We start from the raw sequence: 20,743 nt of genomic DNA, 5'->3' as shown, positions 1-20,743 counted from the left end.
TTCCGCTTTCACTCTTTGATTCTGACCTATTCAACACATCATGTAAAGTGATGAGGAACTCCCATGTGAGGTCCTTTTATTGTTCATCCCAAATTTGAAATAACTTATGTCACGACTAGTATTCAAGGTATCCCTAGAATCTAAAATGACATCTTAAGCATTACAATCAATGAACAACAAGAAGAAATTAAGAAAACAAAGGCTTCATAACGATGGCTACAAGGTATGAAAGCTGACAATATTGTGAAAGAATCATATTCCTTCAACCAGTTCATTCCAATTCCATGGAGCAAAACAAACAATTCTTTTTTTAGTTATAATAGAATGACACATTCCATTCTTTCCCTACCATTCGATCATACCAACTGTTCAAAAATAACATTGGGTGTTGGAAATATGTAGTTGTTTCACCTAGATCTCTTTTTGTATGTTCCAAGAGGAAGTTTAGTCCGACTTCTGCTAGCTGTAGCAACAAAGATATAGGTTAGAGCTATTATGGGGAGTCCCCAAAACCTCTCCGATGAGAGACTAAGTATTGAGCGGTGTGAAATTTAAGAAAGCTAGCTTAAAGACAGATTGAGGTTGATTAGTGTAGCTTTACTGTCCACATGATTTTCCTTTATAGGCAAATTATACAGCTTTGCATGTTTGTCTTCTGCTCGAGGGCAAGCTGATGGGACTGAGAATCAGAAACAGGCGGGCTCCTTACCTTAGTCGAGCCCTCAGGGTAGAGTCTTCCGGGTCTCTTCGTTTCGAGGTTGAATTGGGGAAACCCTTTGGATTTCCAAATACGTCATTAAGCATGTTTTGACTCGGTTCTTTAACTGAGTTAAAATTAATATTTCAAGACGACCTCATTTCGAGACCTTATCCTCATTGGTGATGATTACACTAGACCACGACATTTAATGGTTGTCTTCTCTCTGACCTCCCGTATCCTTATAACGTATCATGTTCTCCCTTGACCCTTTAAAAGAGGGATAATTTGACTTCTCCTTTGGTTTTCTTTCATCTCCTATTTTGCTATTTTTCTTCGTCGAGAATTCAAAAAAGAATCATGGGAAAAGCTAGTGTTGAATCAATCCCTTCCTCTACTGGTTCTAATTTTCTCGATCAGATCATAAAATCATATAGGATTTCATAAGAGTTCCTTCCTTCAGTGGTTCCTCCAGAGTCTTCCATTCGAGATGTTGGGGATCGTCAAGTGGGAGTTTACCTTCAATTTCTTATTGTCAGTTTAAGGTTTTCGGCACCCTCATTTATTGGTGATGTGTGTCGTGTCTACAAGATTCACATCACTCAAATGATCCCCAACGGTGTAACATCCCAAAATTATAGACCAAAAATTTTATTTTTGATATAACGATTCATAAAACAATTTATAGAAAACATCGTCAAGTTATTTCATTTCATAAAAACCATAGATCATATGTCTCAAAATCATGTCATATGGTAGCACTACAAATTAAATGACATTTAATGGCACAGAAAAAGAGTCACTAAAAAAACAAAAAAGTGTCATTAAAAACCCCCTGGACAAACAACGGCACAAAGAAAAAGTGTCACTAAAAGCGCTGCCACTAAAGGCCTTTAGTGACACTTTCTGGTTGTGTCGCTGCAGCATTATCGGGTTTTAGTGACACTTTTTTATTATGCCACTAAAACTACAAATGTTTTAGTGACACTCTTTTTATGATATTGTTTAACTGTTAAAAATATTATTATTTTCATACTTTTTATAGCACTTGCATTTCTTAACATATAAAAAATATATTAATAAATTAGACTTGATCTCATTTTAATTATAAATGGAATAGAAAATAATAATTATACAGATAAGAAATGGAAACACAATATCATTATGTAATAAAAGCTTATTTGTATAACAAGAGTTGCTCCCTATTACAATTCACAGACCCTATTCCATTACATACTACTATACTACAATACATCTATCTAAATTACTCCTATACAACCAAGTGTGGTCAGCATAAAAAACCTTCATCATGTCCATGGCGTGATTGATTAGACATAACCATGTCATTCAACCTTAGATTGTGCCAATATATTCCATTTCTTCATGTGAAGCTACAAGAAAAAGAATAAAATTAATAAGGTAAGAATTGTAAAAACATGGAACTTTAGCAACAATATCTAAAAAACAGTTTTTCATGTGAAAATAATAAATTTTCAGTTTGAACAACAGATTTCCAGCTATAAACTAACAAGATTTCCAATAATAATAAATAAAGATATTTAGTAAAAAAACAAAATTTCTGTAAAGAAACTAATAAAAAAAACTTACATGTTGAAAGATACTTAAGTGACTTCACAGTTGACAATTTACAAAAAGTTAAGAACTCTAAATTCATGAACTATATAAGTAAAACAAGTAAGCGTTAAACAACATTGATAATAAGAGAATAAGAGCAATATAAATCCATGAACACAAACAACATTAACAAATTATTAATAGGCATTATAAATAAGTAAAACTAAAAACATAGTAAATAACAAACAAAATTAAAAGCATTTACAGTTAATATGGCTGACATAAACAAAGTTTACTTTCATAGGCCAAAAAAAAAATACTCTAACAAATGTAAATATCGAACTGGTCCTACTTCAACATAACAAAGAATGGAATTTCAAACCAAACTAAGTGATATCTCAAACCACGGTAACAACTACGCTACTTAAACAAACTAGATAATGAAATTAGACACCAATAAAAAAAATGACAATTAAACAAACTAAATTTTCAAAACTAAACAAATTGAATTTTCTAATCCGATATGAAACTAAATATTACACAAACTGATCCTAATTTATCAAAGTCAAATTTTCAAACCAAGCTAACGAAACTTTTAAACAAAGCAAGATGTAATTACTAAACATAATATCCCATATAAAAACTGAAACTACATAAAATACTAAATGATAATGGATCTAATTTAGCAAATACAGAACAAAGTTAGTGGTTGGTTATGATAATGAATCTAATTCTAAAACTCTAAAACGTGAAAAAGAGTTATACAGTAACATATATATTGAATCTAATTTAGCTTTTACTTATTAACAATGAAATTGACTTTAATACTAGAATATAAATTACCTGGGATTCGAGAGGCTCGGGCAGGACTTTCATCTTTGAATTCCAATTTTGGATCTTGATAAATTATATGTCTCCTCCACTATCCATAATCCCCATTGTTCCTCCGTAATTTTCGACACTAGGAATCCTGTTCCATAAATCACATTGATGATTAATTTATGATTTTGGAGGGATGATTCATGAAGTCGTGAAGAACAAAGAACAACGTAAATCGAAATCGCCTATCACTCTCGTCTAATCAACAACAAGTTTTTTTTTTTGTGATTTCTCGTTGAATCCTCATATTCTGGAGTCGGAGATGCAGGCTAGAGTTATACTTTCATGCCTGATTTCTAAAATGAAAAAATGATTTCATACCTGAATCAGAGATATGTGGTCAGAGCGCAACGACAACCACAATCAAGGGGGACGATGGCGAGGCTGCGAAGACTGGGCATCAACGAATTGGAGTCTTGATTCATGTCGATGGAGATGGCAATTAGGGTTTACAGAATATGTGGAGGCGGTGGGTCTTGGGAGAGTGGGAGGTATTTAGAATGGTAATGGTGATTAAGTATTTATAAAATTAAAGAAGGGGAATTGTTTTATAGGAGGGAATTAAAGTATAGGCGGCATTTTGTAATTTTTAGTGGAAATACTTTCCCGCTACAATAAAAAGAGAGGGGGTTTTCTAATTTTTTAGGAAAGTTACAGTGGCACAAATAAAAGTGCCACTAAAAGTATGTTATAGTGGCACAAAAGTAAAGTGCCACTAAACTTTTGCGTCACTAAATGTAATTTTTGTACAAATCCCAAGAATCTCATATGCGGAAAATCGTGTGTATGATGCGTTGCTACCATGCCGGCTCCTTTCCCTTCGAAGAAGGACCTAAAACAAAAACTGAAAAAACTGTAAGCACAAAGCTTAGTGAGTTCCCCCATCATACCACATACCATATAACATACATACTGTCTACCCCTTCGGTCTCTTTCAACCGGTAATTGTCTAGCATATCAGGGTATTGGCCTACCCCTTCGATACTATCGACCGGTACCTAGCCTAGCATATCAGGGTGTTGGCCTACCCCTTCAATCCTTTCGACCGGTACCTTGCCTAACATATCAGGGTGTTGGCCTACCCCTTCAGTCCTTTCGACTGATATCGGGGGCTATTTCACCCCTACTTCTACCACATAGCATCCTAGTGTATAAACATATAAGTCACATACTACATAGCTTATTTGGGTGCTGGCATACCCTTCGGCCCTATCGACCGGTATTGGGGTCTATCCTACCCTTCCTACCACTATCACATAACATCATAACATACTAACACATAAATCATAACAGATAGTGACATACGAGATAATTATCACAAAGACAATCATCTCTACTATAACTCTTACTAGTGGGCTGACATTGGTGCCTTCGACCCACTTCTACTGGAAGGTAACTCACCTTAATGTCGTGAAATAGTTGAACTGTCATCGGCTCTGGGAATCAACTCTCCTCAAACTCCTACACATAAAATATCTTTTAATTACTCTTTCATACTCATAACCCCTTTAAGAGTTAACTCTGGTCAAATGTCAAAGTCAAAGTCAACATCCTGGTCAAAGTCAACTCGCCGAGTTGGTCCATCAACTCGTCGAGTCCATGATCCATAAAACCCTGAAATCTTGATCCTACTCTTCGAGTTCTTTCATGAACTTGTCGAGTTCCATAACCCATAAAACCCTGGAATCTCGATAAAACTTGTCGAGTTCTTTCATGAGCTCGTCGAGTTCCCCTTCATACAGAGTCAGGACATTTCGCTCACAACTCGCCGAGTTCCTCCTTGAAATCGTCGAGTTCTTCAATATTCAAACCCAAAAACATGTCCAACTCGCTAAGTCATCTCCTAGACTCGACGAGTTTGCCCAAAAACAGAAAAGGTTGGGGAGCCACGACCCAACTCGCCGAGTTGCATGAACAACTCGTCGAGTCCCCCATAGTCTATATCCATTCAGTCGTTTCCAGTCGAGTTTAATGCTTCTAAACCACATATCTAGCCTCCTAGGGTCGATATATCACGTAAAGTTACTAACTTTACATTCATGCATGGTGCCATGAAGCTAATAACACCAAAACTCAACTCCTAAAGAGACCTAAGGCATGGAGAAGGGCTAAGACTCAATAAAGTTGGCAACTTTGAGTCTCATAAGGCCATGGACATCTAGATCTGAAGTCATAACTCCAAAACATGCTTACATCCATGAATGGTTCGAAAATAGGCTCCTTAAGGCCCTAAACTACTACATGAAGAGATCTAGTAAATGAATAGTCAAGGTATAGACTTTATACCTCGATAAGGCTGCTTTGACAAAGAAATCTCTAAATCCAAGGGTTCTTCCTTCAACCAAGCACTTCTAGCTTCCACTCCTTCAAGGAAATACCAAAGAATCACTCTCTTTTCACTCACACACACACTTAAAAGGCTCAAGATCACGAATTAGGGTTTTGCCGGACTGAGGGAGGCGATGCGGGAGGCCAAAATGAAGTGTTAAGGTGCTTAAATAGGGTGCAAACCCTGAAAATTAGGGTTTCACTCTGGCATCCCTACTTGTCGAGTTGAGGCTTTTCAACTCGTCGAGTAGACTTCAAGTCCCGCGTCCAAAAATTTGTTTATACTTGACGAGTTTGGGGCCTCCAACTCGTCAAGTCCCTTTGCAAAAATGAATAATTTGGTTTAAAATAAATACCAGGATCCAGGCATTACAAATCTCCCCCACTTATTTCAGGCTTCGTCCTCGAAGTCTACTACGTCTGGGAAAAGCTCGGGGTAGTGCTCCCTCATCTCGTCCTCTGGCTCCCATGTCCATTTTGATCCCTTGTGGTGTTGCCATTACACCTTCACTAACTTGACCTTCTTGTTCCTCGGATCCTTCGTCTTCCTATCAAGGATGGCGACCGACCGCTAAATGTAGTTCAGGCTGTCGTCCACCTGAATATCCTCTAGAGGTACCACTGTAGATTTATCTACCATGCACTTTGTAGCTGTGAGATATGAAAGGTATTGTGGATCTGATTGAGATCGGCTGGCAGATCCAGCCTATACGCCACCTTGCCCACCCGAGCTACAACTCTGAAAGGACCAATATACCTAGGGACCAACTTGTCCCGCTTCATGAACCGGATGACACCTTTCCAAGGCGACACCTTTAGGAGAACCTATCCCCGACCTGGAACTCCAGGTCCAATCGGCGTCTGTCGGCGTAGCTCTTCTGCCGACTCTGAGCAGTCTGAAGCCTGCTTGGACCTGCTGGATCATCCCCGTCGTCTTGAGTACCACTTCAGTACTCCCTATAACCCTCTGTCCAACCTCATCCCAATACATCGGGGTTCTGCACTTCCTCCCTTATAACATCTCGAAGGGAGGACGGTCGATACTCGCATGATAACTATAATTATAGGAAAACTCTGGCAAGGGAAGGTAGGTATCCCAGCAACCACCAAAGTCTAGGATGTATACCCGCAACATATCCTCCAGATTCTGCATGGTCCGCTCGCTCTGACCATCCGTCTGCGAGTGAAAAGTCATGCTAAAGTGAAGACGAGTACCCAACTCGTCATGAAACTTCTTCCAAAACCTGGAAGTGAACCATACATATCTGTCAGAAATCACGAAGACTAGCACTCCGTGTCGAGCTACTACCTCTCTAATGTAGATGTCGGCCAACTTATCGGCCGAAATACTCTTCTGGATCGGAATGAAGTGGGCACTCTTGGTCAACCGATCCATGATGACCCAGATCGAATTCACTTGTCGTGCGGTCCTGGAAGTTTCATGATGAAATCCATAGTAATATCCTCCCACTTCCACACATTGTGAGGCCTTTGTTGCTCTGCCTTGACCTTCCTGCAGGTCATGCATCTCTCAACATACCATGCTACATCTCGCTTCATGCAAGGCCACCAGTAATCAGGGTGAAGATCTTTGTACATCTTTGTTGCCCTAGGATGGATGGAAAATCTGGACTTGTGGGTCTCATTGTTAGACTGCAAGGTGAGTCTCCTCACTGTGTCCGTGGGTTAAAGGCACAGATGTTGGCCCATTATTTTTATTATCTAGAATGCTAGCTGTCATATGACTTTTATATATGTTTGTATGATCGCGTTGAAATAAACCCCACGATGGGGCTCATTATTGTATGATCGAGTTGAAATAAACCCTAGGGCGGGGCCCATTATTGTATGATCAGGTTAAAATAAACCACATGGTGGGGCCCAATATTGTACGATTAGGTTTAAATAAACCCTATGACGAGGGCCGATGGTTGGGCCTATATTTGTTTATTAAGTTGGAATATACCCCAGGGCTAGGCCCAGTTGTATGTTTGGTATGTGATTGTTCGGGGAACTCATTAAGCTTTATGCTTATAGTTTATGATAATGATTTCATGTACTTCTGGTACAAAAGGGAAGAGCCCGACGTGATGGCACATCATCCTCCCCTCATGATTTACGCACTTTTTGGGGATACTACTACTCTGATGTTTTGGATATTATACATTGTTATCGACTTGGATCTATTTGATGACTGAAATTATTGATTTTTAAATGAAAATTTGTATCGAAGTTTTTGGGGTGTTACTGATGGGTTTGAGCCGTAAGAACATTCCTATGTGCACATGCAAACCCTAATGCTTGGATCTAGGTTTCTCTAATGAACATGCTTTTCATCCAAGACTTGAAAACCCTAGATCTATGATATACAATTCGAAATTGATAATCCAAAAGAGATCTAGATGATTACCTTTTGTTGGAAGCTTGAATCTTGTTATCCTTAGAGCTTAGAGTCACAATTGTCACTCCTCTAATGGCTTACAAACACCAAGAAGCAAGAGGATGATATGGAGAGAGGTTGTGGGCACAAAATCGGCTCTAGGAACTCCTTAGGGTTTATGGTGGCCGATTTCTGTAGCCCCTGGGTCCTTTAAACACTTGAGCTGCTAGGGTTACATCCTGAAAACCTAATTGGATTGCTTAGGCCTTAAGCAGTTCAAGGATCCTTCTAGATTAGGGCTTGGATGAATTCAAGGAGTCCATACACCTTAATTTCGTCCACCCCAATATCCATAAGGATCCACAACCCAAAACCAACTATCACACAATTGACAGTTTTAGTCCCCTTTATTTAATTAATCTCTCTTAGCCACATAATTAACTCTTGATTAATTCTTGTCTAATATTAATTAAACTATATGATTTCTCCTTTAATATATTAATCATATAATACATTAATAAACCATAATAACCTCTTTATTTATAAATAATCCTATCATGTTGCTCTGGTTAATGCAACCCAAAAGGACCATGCACAACCGGGTCAAATACTTACCAAATATAGTTACGGGCTTAGACACTAATCCAACAGTCTCCCACTTGGATAAGTCTAGTAACTGTAAGCACAATCCGATTAGCAATCGTAGCTCTCAAAGATGCTCTCAAACTCTGATCTTATCAGTAACTTGTCCTTTAGATAAGGGATCATATAGCCCTCTGTTCTAGATATCGTGCGGACAATCACATGGAACATAGTCATACTTATTGTCCAACAGTTTGTTTCACGATCTCAAATTCATTTGACATAGAATTTAATTGAACACACCAATTCAGTCCTGACCGGGCCCGACACATAAGTCAAATCAAATCATCGAGGGGTCCTGATATCGTTTTTACCCTCTTAGGATAAAAGGAACAGATAAACTTTGACTTATATGCATTTATTATTCACTGATAAAATCATACACAACAATGTGTTTTATGACATCAAGTTACTGATGTGTTTTCGCATTATCAATGCATAACCAATCAGCAAACAGTAAACCATACATCTAGGTTTTAAGACCATGTGATATTATCGTCTTGCGATCACTCGTGATAAATTCCATGAAGTGATTCCAGCAAGCGTGGGTTTATTCCAATGCTCAAAACTTGTTCATATGCACTCATGAACGTTGTAGCAAACCTTTGCTATGTCTAATACGTTTTAGACAATCTACACACCTATTCATGAAAATCTTCATTCATACCTACTTCCAACATATGAACGACTGTGGACCGTTCAAATGATTTGATTATTCTTAAATAACTCAATTATTCAGGAAGTCAAACATGCAAAGTGAAACAACAGTTAAACAATTAACATAAGACAGTAACTTTACATATAAATAATACTTCTTTATTTAATCATCAAATGTCAATTATATTTATCTATTACACGTTTCTAAACTATCTAATCTAAACTAATATCACCCTTCAGCCCAATGCTCCTAGCATGCTGCAAGTTGTTAACCCTACTCAATCCCTTCGTAAGCGGATCTGCTGGATTATCCTCTGACAATACTCTCTTTACCATGAGGAGTCATTCTTCTACCCGATGTTGAATAAAGTGATATTTTCTATCGATATGTTGAGATCTACCATGATCCCTCGGTTCCCTGGTCAAGGCAACCGCTTCTTCATTATCACAGAAAATATCCATGGGCTCCTTTATGGTAGGCACAACTCCAAGGTCTCCAATGAAGTTCTTCAACCATATCGCCTCCTTTGACACTTTGCTCGCTACAATGTACTCTGATTCGCACGTTGAATCTGTAAGATTAGTGTATAATCCCATAACTATATTTGGTAAGCAATTGACCCAGTTGTGCATGGTCCTTTTGGGTTGCCTTCACCAGAGCAACATGATAAGATGATTTATGAATAAAGAGGTTATTATGATTTATTAATATATTATATGATTAATATATTAAAAAAGAAATCATATAGTTTAATTAATATTATACAAGAATTAATTAAGAATTAATTTTATGGCTAAAAGAGATTAATTAAATAAAGGGGACTAGGACTGTCAATTGTATGATGGTTGGTTTTTAGGTTGTGGATTCTTATGGGTCATGGGGTGGACGAAAATAAGGTGCATGGGCTCCTTGAAATCGTCCAAGCCCTAATCTAGAAGGATCCTTGGATTGCTTAAGGCTTAAGTAATCCAATTAGGGTTTCAGGCTGTAACCCTAGCAGCTCATGTATTTAAAGGGCCCAAGGGATACATAAATCGGCTACCAGAAACCCTAAAGAGTTCCTAGAGTCGATTTTGTGCCCTCAACCTCTCTCCATATCATCCTCTTGCTTCTTGGTGTTTCTAAGCCATTAGAGGAGTGACAATTGTGACTCTAAGCTCCAAGGATAACAAGATTCAAGCTTCCAAGAAGAGGTAATCATCTAGATCCGTTTTTTGTCTTGTCAATTTCGAATTGTATATCATAGATCTAAGGTTTGCAAGTCTTTGATGAAAAGAATGTTCATTAGAGAAACCTAGATCCAAGCATTAGGGTTTGCATGTGCACATAGGAATGTTCTTATGGCTCAAACCTATCAGTGGTATCAGAGCCTTGATTGGCTTCTCTTGAATTTGATGCTTTGTGTTTTGATTTTTGCTGAAAATTGATTTTTCTTGGTCTCTGCCTAATGAACTCGGCGAGTCCCATTGTGGACTCGACGAGTAAGATGAACTCGACGAGTCCATATGGGGACTCGGCGAGTCGGAGCGTCAGACAGAGGGAATTTCGGGATTTCTTGCTGTTTTGCTTAAGGATAATTACCTAAATTGTATTAGACTAATAAAATCCGAATTTTATTACCTTTTTATCAATATCCTCATCAAAACAAAAGGTAATTACCAATTGTTTAAATAACAATTCCCTTATTTGATAATACTTGATTATTTGAATTAATTATTGAATTGTCATGCTAGAAATATTGACTAGGTCAAATATAGATAATTATGAAATTAATAGTTTAATTTAAATTATTTGTTATTTGATCCCTTATGTTTTGAAAAGTTCAAAAATTTCCTTCAAGTTTTGAAATTTAAATGTTGTGATTAAAAGTTTAATTTTGAATAATTTAAATTTCAAAACCCTAGAATTTTAAAAGTTTAAAATTCAACCCTATACTATTATATTATTACAATATATATATATATATATATATATATATATATATATATATATATATATATATATATATATATATATATACACTACCTTATAATAGAAATCCAACTATTTCCATAAATAGATTCAATATAATAATAATATTTTTTTAAGACATCCAAACCATTAAGCTGTTAGTACAAGTAATCATTAATAAAATAATATTAAATTTTAAACTTAACTCTTTTTATATAAAATAATACAAACAATAATACAAGAAGTACAAGTTCCCAATGCAAGTTATTTTCAAATTGACCCGGCTTCTCGGCATTATCTGTTCATTTAAACCTGGAGACTTATTCAACTTGTAAAGTAACCAAAAAAATCGCTTTGAAAAAATCAAATTCTCCATCAATCTCTCTAAAGTCTACCACTCTACAAACCGGCCACTGCTGTTTCTTTTCCCTTTCTCGGTGACTCATCCCACCTCTTCGCTTTGTGTGTGCTGTAAACCAAGATTTGTTTGAATATCAAGAAAGATGGTGCTTAGAAGAGCGAAATAAGCTTTAAAAGGGTGAAATCAGCCATAGAACCTTAACGTACTGACTTCAAAATCAAATTCAGATGCATGTATTTGCTATTGTTCATATTTTTAGATAATTTTCTTTCAAACTTCGCACCACCACCATCACGCCCAAAATTCACTCTTTGTCTAGATCCCAAATCCCTAAAACTCATCTCGATGTTGATATTTTGCAGGTAGGAGACAGCCTAGGATTTCTCTCTACACCCAACCATCTGTTAATTGCCGCCACTAAGCTCCCTAGAATCTATTTTCTCTATGGCGTCCGCCTTTTCAATCTCCCGATCTAGAACATGCCAAATAAAGCTAAAATGGTTTTTCTTTTGCTATTAGGTGCGCTGGTTGATGTCTCGCCGGTTATACATCTACGATCTCTTACAGGTGGTAGTTCTCGTGGGGAACTCATTGACTGGGCAAACCAATTGGATTTGACCTATATTCTCTTTGATTCCAGGTAAAGTTTTTTTTACTTAGCTTCTCTTTTATTTCAAACCCAAATTGGAATTTTTGAGCAAGATCACATCTGATACTGTTTGGTTTGATGTGCAGGTTTTGTTCCAAATGTACGCACGCACAAAAAACACACCATTCACCATGTCAGTTTTCCTTCCTCTAAAAGAACCATTTACAAATCTGATCTCTGGTTCATGAACTAAATAGTAAGTTTTTTTGGATGATCCTCATCTTTTATTTCAAACCCAAAATGGAATTTTTGAGCAAGATCACATCTGATACTGTTTGGTTTGATGTGCATGTTTTGTTCCAAATGTACGAGATCGTAAAAAAAAACACACCATTCACCATGTTAGTTTTCCTTCCTCTAAAAGAACCATTTACAAAATTGATTTCTGGTTCATGAACTGAACAGTAAGTTTTTTTGGATGCTCCTCATCTTTTATTTCAAACCCAAAATGGAATTTTTGAGCAAGATCACATCTGATACTGTTTGGTTTGATGTGCAGGTTTTGTTCCAAATGTATTTATGTGATGATATTAATGGTAATACCTCAAAACTCATTACTATAGAAAATAAGGTTGGACCTGTCACAAGTGTCAAATGGGTATTTGTAGGCTTAAACAATTTTGATGTCGAGTTCTGGGATTCTACATCAAACAGACTGGTAAATAAATAATATGCTCTTAGGTTTATGATTTAGATTGAATGTTTTCTAAATCTGTGTTTAATATGCTTTTCCGATATTTTTATTAAGAGGGCATTGTACTTTAATGATTTGGGGTGTAAATGTATGTACTCTACCTTATCATGGCATGATTGTTCACAAGTCATTTACAAGTTGATGATGAAGTAAATGCGGAGGAAAGGAACATGAAAATCCATGGCAAGAAATGGTTGATGTGAGCTTATTATGGATGATCCATATGCAAAAAACATAAGCAATCTATCTAGCAAGCAGGGGAATTGGCAATTCCCTCCTTTCAATCCTACAGAGACCAATGTTGCATTAATAGATATTTTTATTTATCATCAATTGCATTCAATTGTTTAAGTTCAAAGTGATACCGCTGTAATTTAGACCAAATTGTGCATAGCCATTTATATGATATAAATTGAGTGTTTAGATTGAATGTTTTCTAAATCTGTGTTTAATATGCTCTTCCGATAATTTTATGAAGAGGGCATTGTACTTTAATGATTTGGGGTGTAAATTTATGTACTCTACCTTATTCATGGCATGATTTATTTGTTCACAAGTTATTTACAGGTTGATGATGAAGTAAATGTGGAGGAAAGGAACATGAAAATCCATGGCAAGAAATTGTTGATGTGAGCTTATTATGTGATCCATAAGCAGAAACAAAAGCAAGGGAATTGGCAATTCCCTCCTTTCAATCCTACAGTGACCAATGCTACATTAATAGAAATTTTTATTTATCATCAGTTGCATTCAATTGTTTAAGTTCAAAGTGATACCGCTGTAATTTAGACCTAATTGTGCATAGCCGTTTATATGATATAAATTGAGTGTTATTTTACAAAGGATAAATTATACGTGATTGAGTTGCATTTTAAATTTGGTTTTGATTTTTGTCAAACAAATTCATTGCATTCAATAATGTTGCTTTTGAAAGGGCGTATAGCGGCTGCCCATAGGAATGAAATTAGTTTTAACTTTAATTTTCACTGCTGGTATTCCTCAAAGGAAAATGGTATTTGTCCATTTCAAGTACTATGTTTTAATCTTTAATATCTCCATAGGTTATCAAACAACAATTTTTTTTTACCAAAGTAAGCATTGTACTTTTTTTTAATCAACAATAGAAATTAAGTTGGATGCGTATAATAAAATTTTCATTTCAACCATTTTTGCAAAATCAGATCATATTAAAATCCCATAAATCCAACACCATTAAACAATAAACTTATTTGAAACAATCCAAGGAAAATCAACACCTTAAAACATCTAACTTATTTGAAACAATCCAAAGAAAGACAAAACCATAAAAATTATAGAATTATAAAATATATCTACTAAAAAAACTTAGGTGTTAACAACTGCATCTTCATCACCCTGAGATGGCTGGTTTTCAGCTGCAACAGCACGCAATCCATGCCTAAAAAAATTAAATTGAAGGCATTAATAAGTTTAAATCAAACAATTAAATAACTACACATATAATGATAAATAGAAAAAGAAAAACAATGTTTGTTGTTCCTTTGTAAAACAAAGGACAAATGATCTTACCCAACATCAACATGAAATTCATCATCTTCTTCATCACGGAGCTTATAACATCTGTTTCGGCTTTGAACTTTGACACGGGGTCTCTTCGGTGGTGGTGACAATGTTTTTGGTTTTGTTGAATTTGATGTGTGAAACATTTCCGCAGCTTCATCATCCACTTTTTCATCTTCAGAACTTAGAATATCAACAACCTTATCCCAATTCTAGTTTAGCAAAGCCCGTTCTCTTTTCTTTTCTTTCTCGTGTTTCAGATGCATACAAAGTTGAAGCATGGTTTCATCACACTCCTGCTGTTCTTTATTCTTAATCTTGTTTAACATTATGGTTGTTTTTCTATGTCAAAATTAGTATTAGTTACAACAAAACAAATGAATCAAAAGAGAAAAAAAATACATGAACGTACCTTCTTCCCAGTTGGAATATTCTGGTAAATATGGAATTTTAGAGAAGCATACATAGCTATTTATTGTAGACAGCTTACCCACGTGTCATTATTTCCCCGCTCAAAATTATTCCTATCCTAAACTATAAGGATCTATGTTACTCAATATTTTAATTTCGAAATTATCTTTACAATTTATATCATTATTAATTTGAAAAACATAACACTAATTTAACCGAAAAGAGCTCTCACTAAATGAATACGTAATTAATCTTATAGTGCTTCTCAGATAATAAATTTAAAATCTATCCAAACTGATTACAATTTTTCAAATTATAATTAAAAAAAACTGTGGATATACATTGGAAATTTTCAAATTATAATTAAAAAAAAACGTGATCATATACAGACTTGAGACGAGTCTGGCTTCTCTACCTTTACCATCAAAACATTTGTTCTATCGATTTCAAAAAAAAACCATCTCTTCTTTAAGCTTCATAAGAATCCAACAGGTATTGTACTTTTAGTTTATCTAATATTAAAAGCAATATGTATTAGAATAACCATCAAATATAACATTTATTAACTGCAGTGTTTGTTAGTCTAAATGGATATTTATCATACTATTGTTCATGAATTTTCTGCTTTGGGGCAAATATATGAATGGTGGAACATTACAAGTGTTAGAGTATTGTATGTTTGGGAGGACATGGAAAACAACAGGATGCTCTTGTGGATGATAGATCGCCAGGTAAGGTTTTTTTCCAGTTAAAATATTGAAGTACTATTTACATTTTAATTTTTTAAACAATACCATTACCATTTTGTTATTCACACCAGAGAGAAAATTTTTTAGCAATCATACCTCGCCAGTTGGTGCCTGGATATCGAAACATGAATCTGAAAGGAAATGTATTCTCAGTGCAACATTTCCAAGTTGATGAATACTATTTGGACAACCCAATGTACCAACACTACAAAATCTGCACCAGTGATAAGGCGATTATTGTAAACCATGCCACAACTTTTACTCGGTTGGCAACCGATTTTGCCAATGGATATCCACTCTATCCAATTGTGTCTACTATCACAACTGTTGCACAAGATCATACAAATGAAAGAAGGCTTGTTGGTATATTTATATCTTTTTTTGAATCATTTTTATATCATCTACTATAATTTTAACAAGAAAATATGTTGTTTTTAGATGTGGTTGGAAGAATAGTATGGGGCAACCAAATCAGACAGCTACGAGCATATGTTGCAATATTTCGTAGCCTTGCTGATCTAGGACCACTCGACAATTACAGAGTCACTTTAAATGCATCGGTAGAACTAGACCAGAGGGTGTACAACCGACCAACCACATCCGAGGTTTGAAATTAATTATGTACATATGTTTTTGAAAAAAAATAAATGTTTCATGTATTAAATATAACCATGCAAATTACATACCAGTTTTAATCATATTTTTTTCTATAATACAATTTTACAGGTTGCTGGTATTTGGATTGAAGGTAATGACAACATAACCGCATATAAAAGAAGTATTATAGTTTATGGGAGGTCCGACAAACCAAAAACAATTCAATCTTATTGGGGATGTTATGATCCATTGTGTTATCCTTTATTCTTTCCCAATGGTGAGCCTGGATGGCTTTCTAACATACTAAGACAAGGGGTTTCATTCAATGAGATGGTTAATGACGACCAAATCTTTGATGAAGATCTAGAAGGTACACACAACCACATTTTTAATATCGTTAAATTTTACAAATGTATACATTGATATAATGTTTTCGTCATCACCATTATGTAGAGACTGATATAACAACGGGTAGAAAAATTATATCTATGCGGGAGTACTATTGTTACAAGTTGCAAATTCGATATTACAACAATTTGTGGTAGATATCTACATCAAGATTGAGACTTCGCGTTTGGAATTTTGTAGAAAAACCAATCTACAATAAGAGTGGAGTTATGCCAAGGTGTTGTGGATTGTGTCAATGCCAGTAAGGTTCAACCAAGTATGATTGGGCAACGTGTTGTTTTGCCAGCAAGTTTCATCGGAGGTCCTCATGACATGCGACGACGATTTCTTGATGCTACGGCTTTAGTTCAAGATGGAGGGAAACCTGATATATTCCTTTCAATTACGTGCAATCCGAATTGCCCTGAAATCCAAAATGAGTTACTTCATTGGCATACAGCTCAAGATAGACCGAATCTGGTTTCAAGAGTTTTTCGTGCTAAGTTACATGACCTTAAGGAACAACTCTTGAAGAGGCACGTCCTTGGTGTGGTGAGTGCATATGTTTATGTAATAGAGTTCCAGAAACGTGGTTTACCACATGCACATTTTCTCTTAATAATGAAACCTAAATGGAAGCTCACCAATGCAGACCATTATGACAAGTATGTGTGCGCCGAAATTCCAAACCCGACAAAGTATCCTATACTACACAATCTGGTCAAATTAGACATGATACATGGTCCTTGCGGTACATTAAACAAAAAATGTTCTTGTATGCAAGGCGATCCACCAGCCTGCCGTTTTAGATACCTTCGACAATTTAACGAAACCACAACACTGGGAAAGGACGCATATCTGGTTTATCGAAGGAGAGATAATGGGATTGCTGTGAATAAACAAGGTATTATGATGGATAATAGATGGGTTGTCCCATATAACCCAAAGTTGTTGATGATGTTCAACTGCCATCTAAATGTTGAGGTTTGCTCGACTATAACATCAGTGAAATACGTCTTTAAGTATATTTAAAAGGGTCATGACAAGAAAGTTATCCATATTGATCCAGATGGACAACCTGTTGTTATCAATGAGATAAAACGTTTTCAGGATGCACGTTACGTCTCCGCTCCAGAAGCAGCATGGCGAATTTTTAGTTTTTTCTCTTAATCAAATCCACCCTAATGTGATCACTTTGCAATTGCATCTACCGAACCAACAGTTGGTTAGGTTCACAGATGATGATACAATGATATCAGTTGTTGAGAGGGAGAAAGATAAGAGATCAATGTTGACTGCATTTTTCAAGATGAATAAAGATAATGTTAATGAAAGACAATACGTATACAAGGATTTTCCCAAACACTTCACATGGAATAAACAATCGCGTCTATGGAATCCTCGAAAAGTATCACCAGCAGTAGGTCGTTTGGTTTCTGCAAATCCTGTTGAAGGTGAGCGATACTATCTACGCGTGTTAGCATGTCATGTTAGGGGTCCTACATGTTTTGAAGATCTCTACACAGTCAATAACGTAAGACATCCCACATTTCAAAAAGTGGCTCTTGAAAGAGGGTTAATAGAGACAGATGATAGTTTATCGTAGTGTCTTGCAGAGGCCTCCTTGTTTCAGTTTCCAAATGCTCTCATAAGGTTGTTTGCAATGATATTAGTTTTTTGTGATCCTGGAGATGTTCGCAAGTTATGGAATGCCCATTACAATTCTCTCTCAGAAGATTATAGGAGACAATACGACAATGTTAATCGAGTACATAATATGGTCCTCACATACATGAGCGTATTCCTACAATCTATGGGTAACAAGCTTGATAACTTTGATCTCCCAACTTTAAAAACTGATTTGAGTTTACAGTCTGGAGTTTTTCGCGAGGTACAAGAAGAATGCTCTATAGTTGTGGAAGATGACCATTTGCGTGCCAAAGAGTTTCTCAATCCTGAACAAAAATATGCGTATGATGAGATCATGAGGCATGTGTGTATTGATTGTACAGGAGTGTTCTTCATAGATGGTCCTGGCGGAACAGGAAAAACATATCTTTACAAAGCTTTACTTGCTAATATACGCAAACTTGGTTATATTGCACTCGCCACAGCTTCATCGGGTGTTGCGGCTAATAACATGCCTGGGGGGAGAACAGTTCACTCACGTTTCAAACTTCCTCTAACTCCAGATAATAACTCATTGTGTAGAATCCAAAAACAAAGCGGTACCGCGCAACTACTTCGGCTTGCAAAAATAATCATATGGGATGAAGCATCGATGGCAAAGCGACAGGTGGTGGAGGCGTTTGATCGGACAATGCAAGATATCAGTGGGGTGGCACTCCCTTTTGGTGGAAAGATAATGGTTCTAGGAGGCGATTTTAGACAAGTATTGCCAGTCGTAAGACGTGGGACACGAGCACAAATTGTAGACTCTAGCCTACGAATGTCGCCTCTTTGGTCTTCGATTATAAATTTGCGGTTAACAATAAATATGAGAGCACTTACTGATCCATGGTTCTCAAACTTTCTATTACGGGTCGGTGATGGAGTTGAAGAAACAGTGGACGGAAGTTTTATTCGCATCCCCGATGATATGGTCATTCCATACACTGATAAAGAAAAATCATTGGATTCTTTGATTGATGCAGTGTTTCCCTCCTTGGAATTTAATAGGTCTAAATCAGATTATATCATATCGCGGGCAATATTATCCACAAAAAGTGATAGTGTCGATGCGATTAACGATTACATGATCGATCGATTTCACGGAGAATAGAGGATTTACTATAGTGTCGATGAAGCCATAGATGATAAAAATGGCTTTTATCTGTTGGAATTCTTAAACTCGATCAGTGTTAATGGTTTACCTCCTCATTACCTTCGATTAAAAGTTGGATGTCCGATAATACTGTTACGGAATATTGACCCAGCGAATGGGTTGTGTAATGGCACCCGATTGATATGTAGAAGCTTTCAGCAAAATGTTATTGATGCAGAAATAGCTGTTGGTCAACATGCTGGAAAAAGGATATTTTTGCCTAAGATTCCTTTATGTCCATCTGATGATGATATGTTCCCATTCAAGCTAAAGAGGAAACAGTTTCCTATTCGATTGTGCTTTGCAATGACAATCAATAAAGCTCATGGAAAAACAATTCCAAATGTAGGTATCTATCTTCCAGACCCAGTATTCTCGCATGGACAACTTTATGTTGCATTGTCTAGAGGGGTTTCACGTTGCAATACAAAAGTATTAGTGAAGCCTAACGAAAACTCAAAAGGTGATGGGGTTTATACAGCAAATGTGGTGTACAAAGAAGTATTGCACGATTAATATTTTGTGCCGTTTTGACCAGTTTTTTTTTTATCGGTTATTTGATGTATCATGTAACAAATAACACCATAGTTTGATTATTTTGTCTTCGACATGTACCCATTTTTGTAACATAACATTTTTGTAGAGGAAACATATCACCGAAAGAATTTACACGCCCCGCCGCTTTGCGTGGGTACATTGTTAGTATATATATATATATATATATATATATATATATATATATATATATATATATATATATATATATATATATATAATTTCAATGCTAGTCTTACCGTTAGTAGGCCTCATTCACAAAGCCGGTCTATAAGGTGGGTATAAGGTTGCTGCCTATAAAATGGCGCTTAATGGGTGTACACTCACACCACCGCTTGCTTGACTGGTGGAGGGTCGTTAGCCGAACGGGTAGGATAGGGCAATTCTCTCCTCATTAATAAGTATAATGAATCTATATAAAGTAACTAAACGTTTTTACAAAATTCCTAATCTTAGTTACTTTAGGCAAAGTGAATTGATGCAATCCCATGAAATTACACTTTGTACTCTTGCTAAGAAGTTAGTGGAGCGTGTGTGGTTAACCGGCACACTAATTGGTTCTAAGCAAAGGTGGCAAAGGGTGACTCATTGTTTTTCATAGTTCGATAGAGTGTGTGAGGTTAACCGGCACATCGAATAGGTGACTGTAACAATGAGGGCACCATGTACATTTGCATGGTTATTCACACCCGCTTTGTGATCCTCGGCATCCCAGTCACAAACTAGAGGGGCATATCGAGATTTAAACATGCCGTTGAAAAGTTCAATAAATCTCAAAGGAATCTAGGAGTTTTTCAACACATTTAAAACTTAATTTTTGTTTTGTTTTTCATGGTGGAGAATTAGTGAATCGTCATTCACTTACCTT

General features: G+C 36.2%; 1 protein-coding gene and 1 long non-coding RNA gene across 2 annotated transcripts; one reads left to right on the top strand and one right to left on the bottom strand.

Moving 5' to 3' along the window:
* Nucleotides 1-1,834: 1,834 nt before the first annotated feature.
* Nucleotides 1,835-3,667, bottom strand: LOC111882435 (uncharacterized). The gene is made up of 3 exons (XR_002847155.3): nucleotides 3,473-3,667; nucleotides 3,116-3,242; nucleotides 1,835-2,088 (listed from the first exon to the last, which is right to left on the bottom strand). It is a non-coding gene; the product is annotated as an uncharacterized LOC111882435 (long non-coding RNA).
* Nucleotides 3,668-18,159: 14,492 nt separating this feature from the next.
* Nucleotides 18,160-19,836, top strand: LOC111882412 (uncharacterized). The gene is made up of 2 exons (XM_023878782.1): nucleotides 18,160-19,203; nucleotides 19,279-19,836. Exons 1-2 carry the CDS (start codon nucleotides 18,160-18,162, stop codon nucleotides 19,834-19,836), a joined length of 1,602 nt encoding a protein of 533 aa, XP_023734550.1.
* Nucleotides 19,837-20,743: the final 907 nt, after the last annotated feature.

The sequence above is a fragment of the Lactuca sativa genome, chromosome 8, assembly GCF_002870075.4.
Source record: "Lactuca sativa cultivar Salinas chromosome 8, Lsat_Salinas_v11, whole genome shotgun sequence".
Lineage (NCBI taxonomy): Eukaryota > Viridiplantae > Streptophyta > Magnoliopsida > Asterales > Asteraceae > Lactuca > Lactuca sativa.
This window is presented reverse-complemented; position numbering and strand designations above follow the sequence as displayed.

Excerpts from the sequence above, each read along its gene's own strand:
- LOC111882412 (XM_023878782.1), top strand. The coding sequence starts at position 18,160 with ATGATATTAGTTTTTTGTGATCCTGGAGATGTTCGCAAGTTATGGAAT. Across the intron at positions 19,204-19,278 it reads CAGATTATATCATATCGCGG|AGGATTTACTATAGTGTCGA; the intron begins GCAATATTATCC and ends CACGGAGAATAG.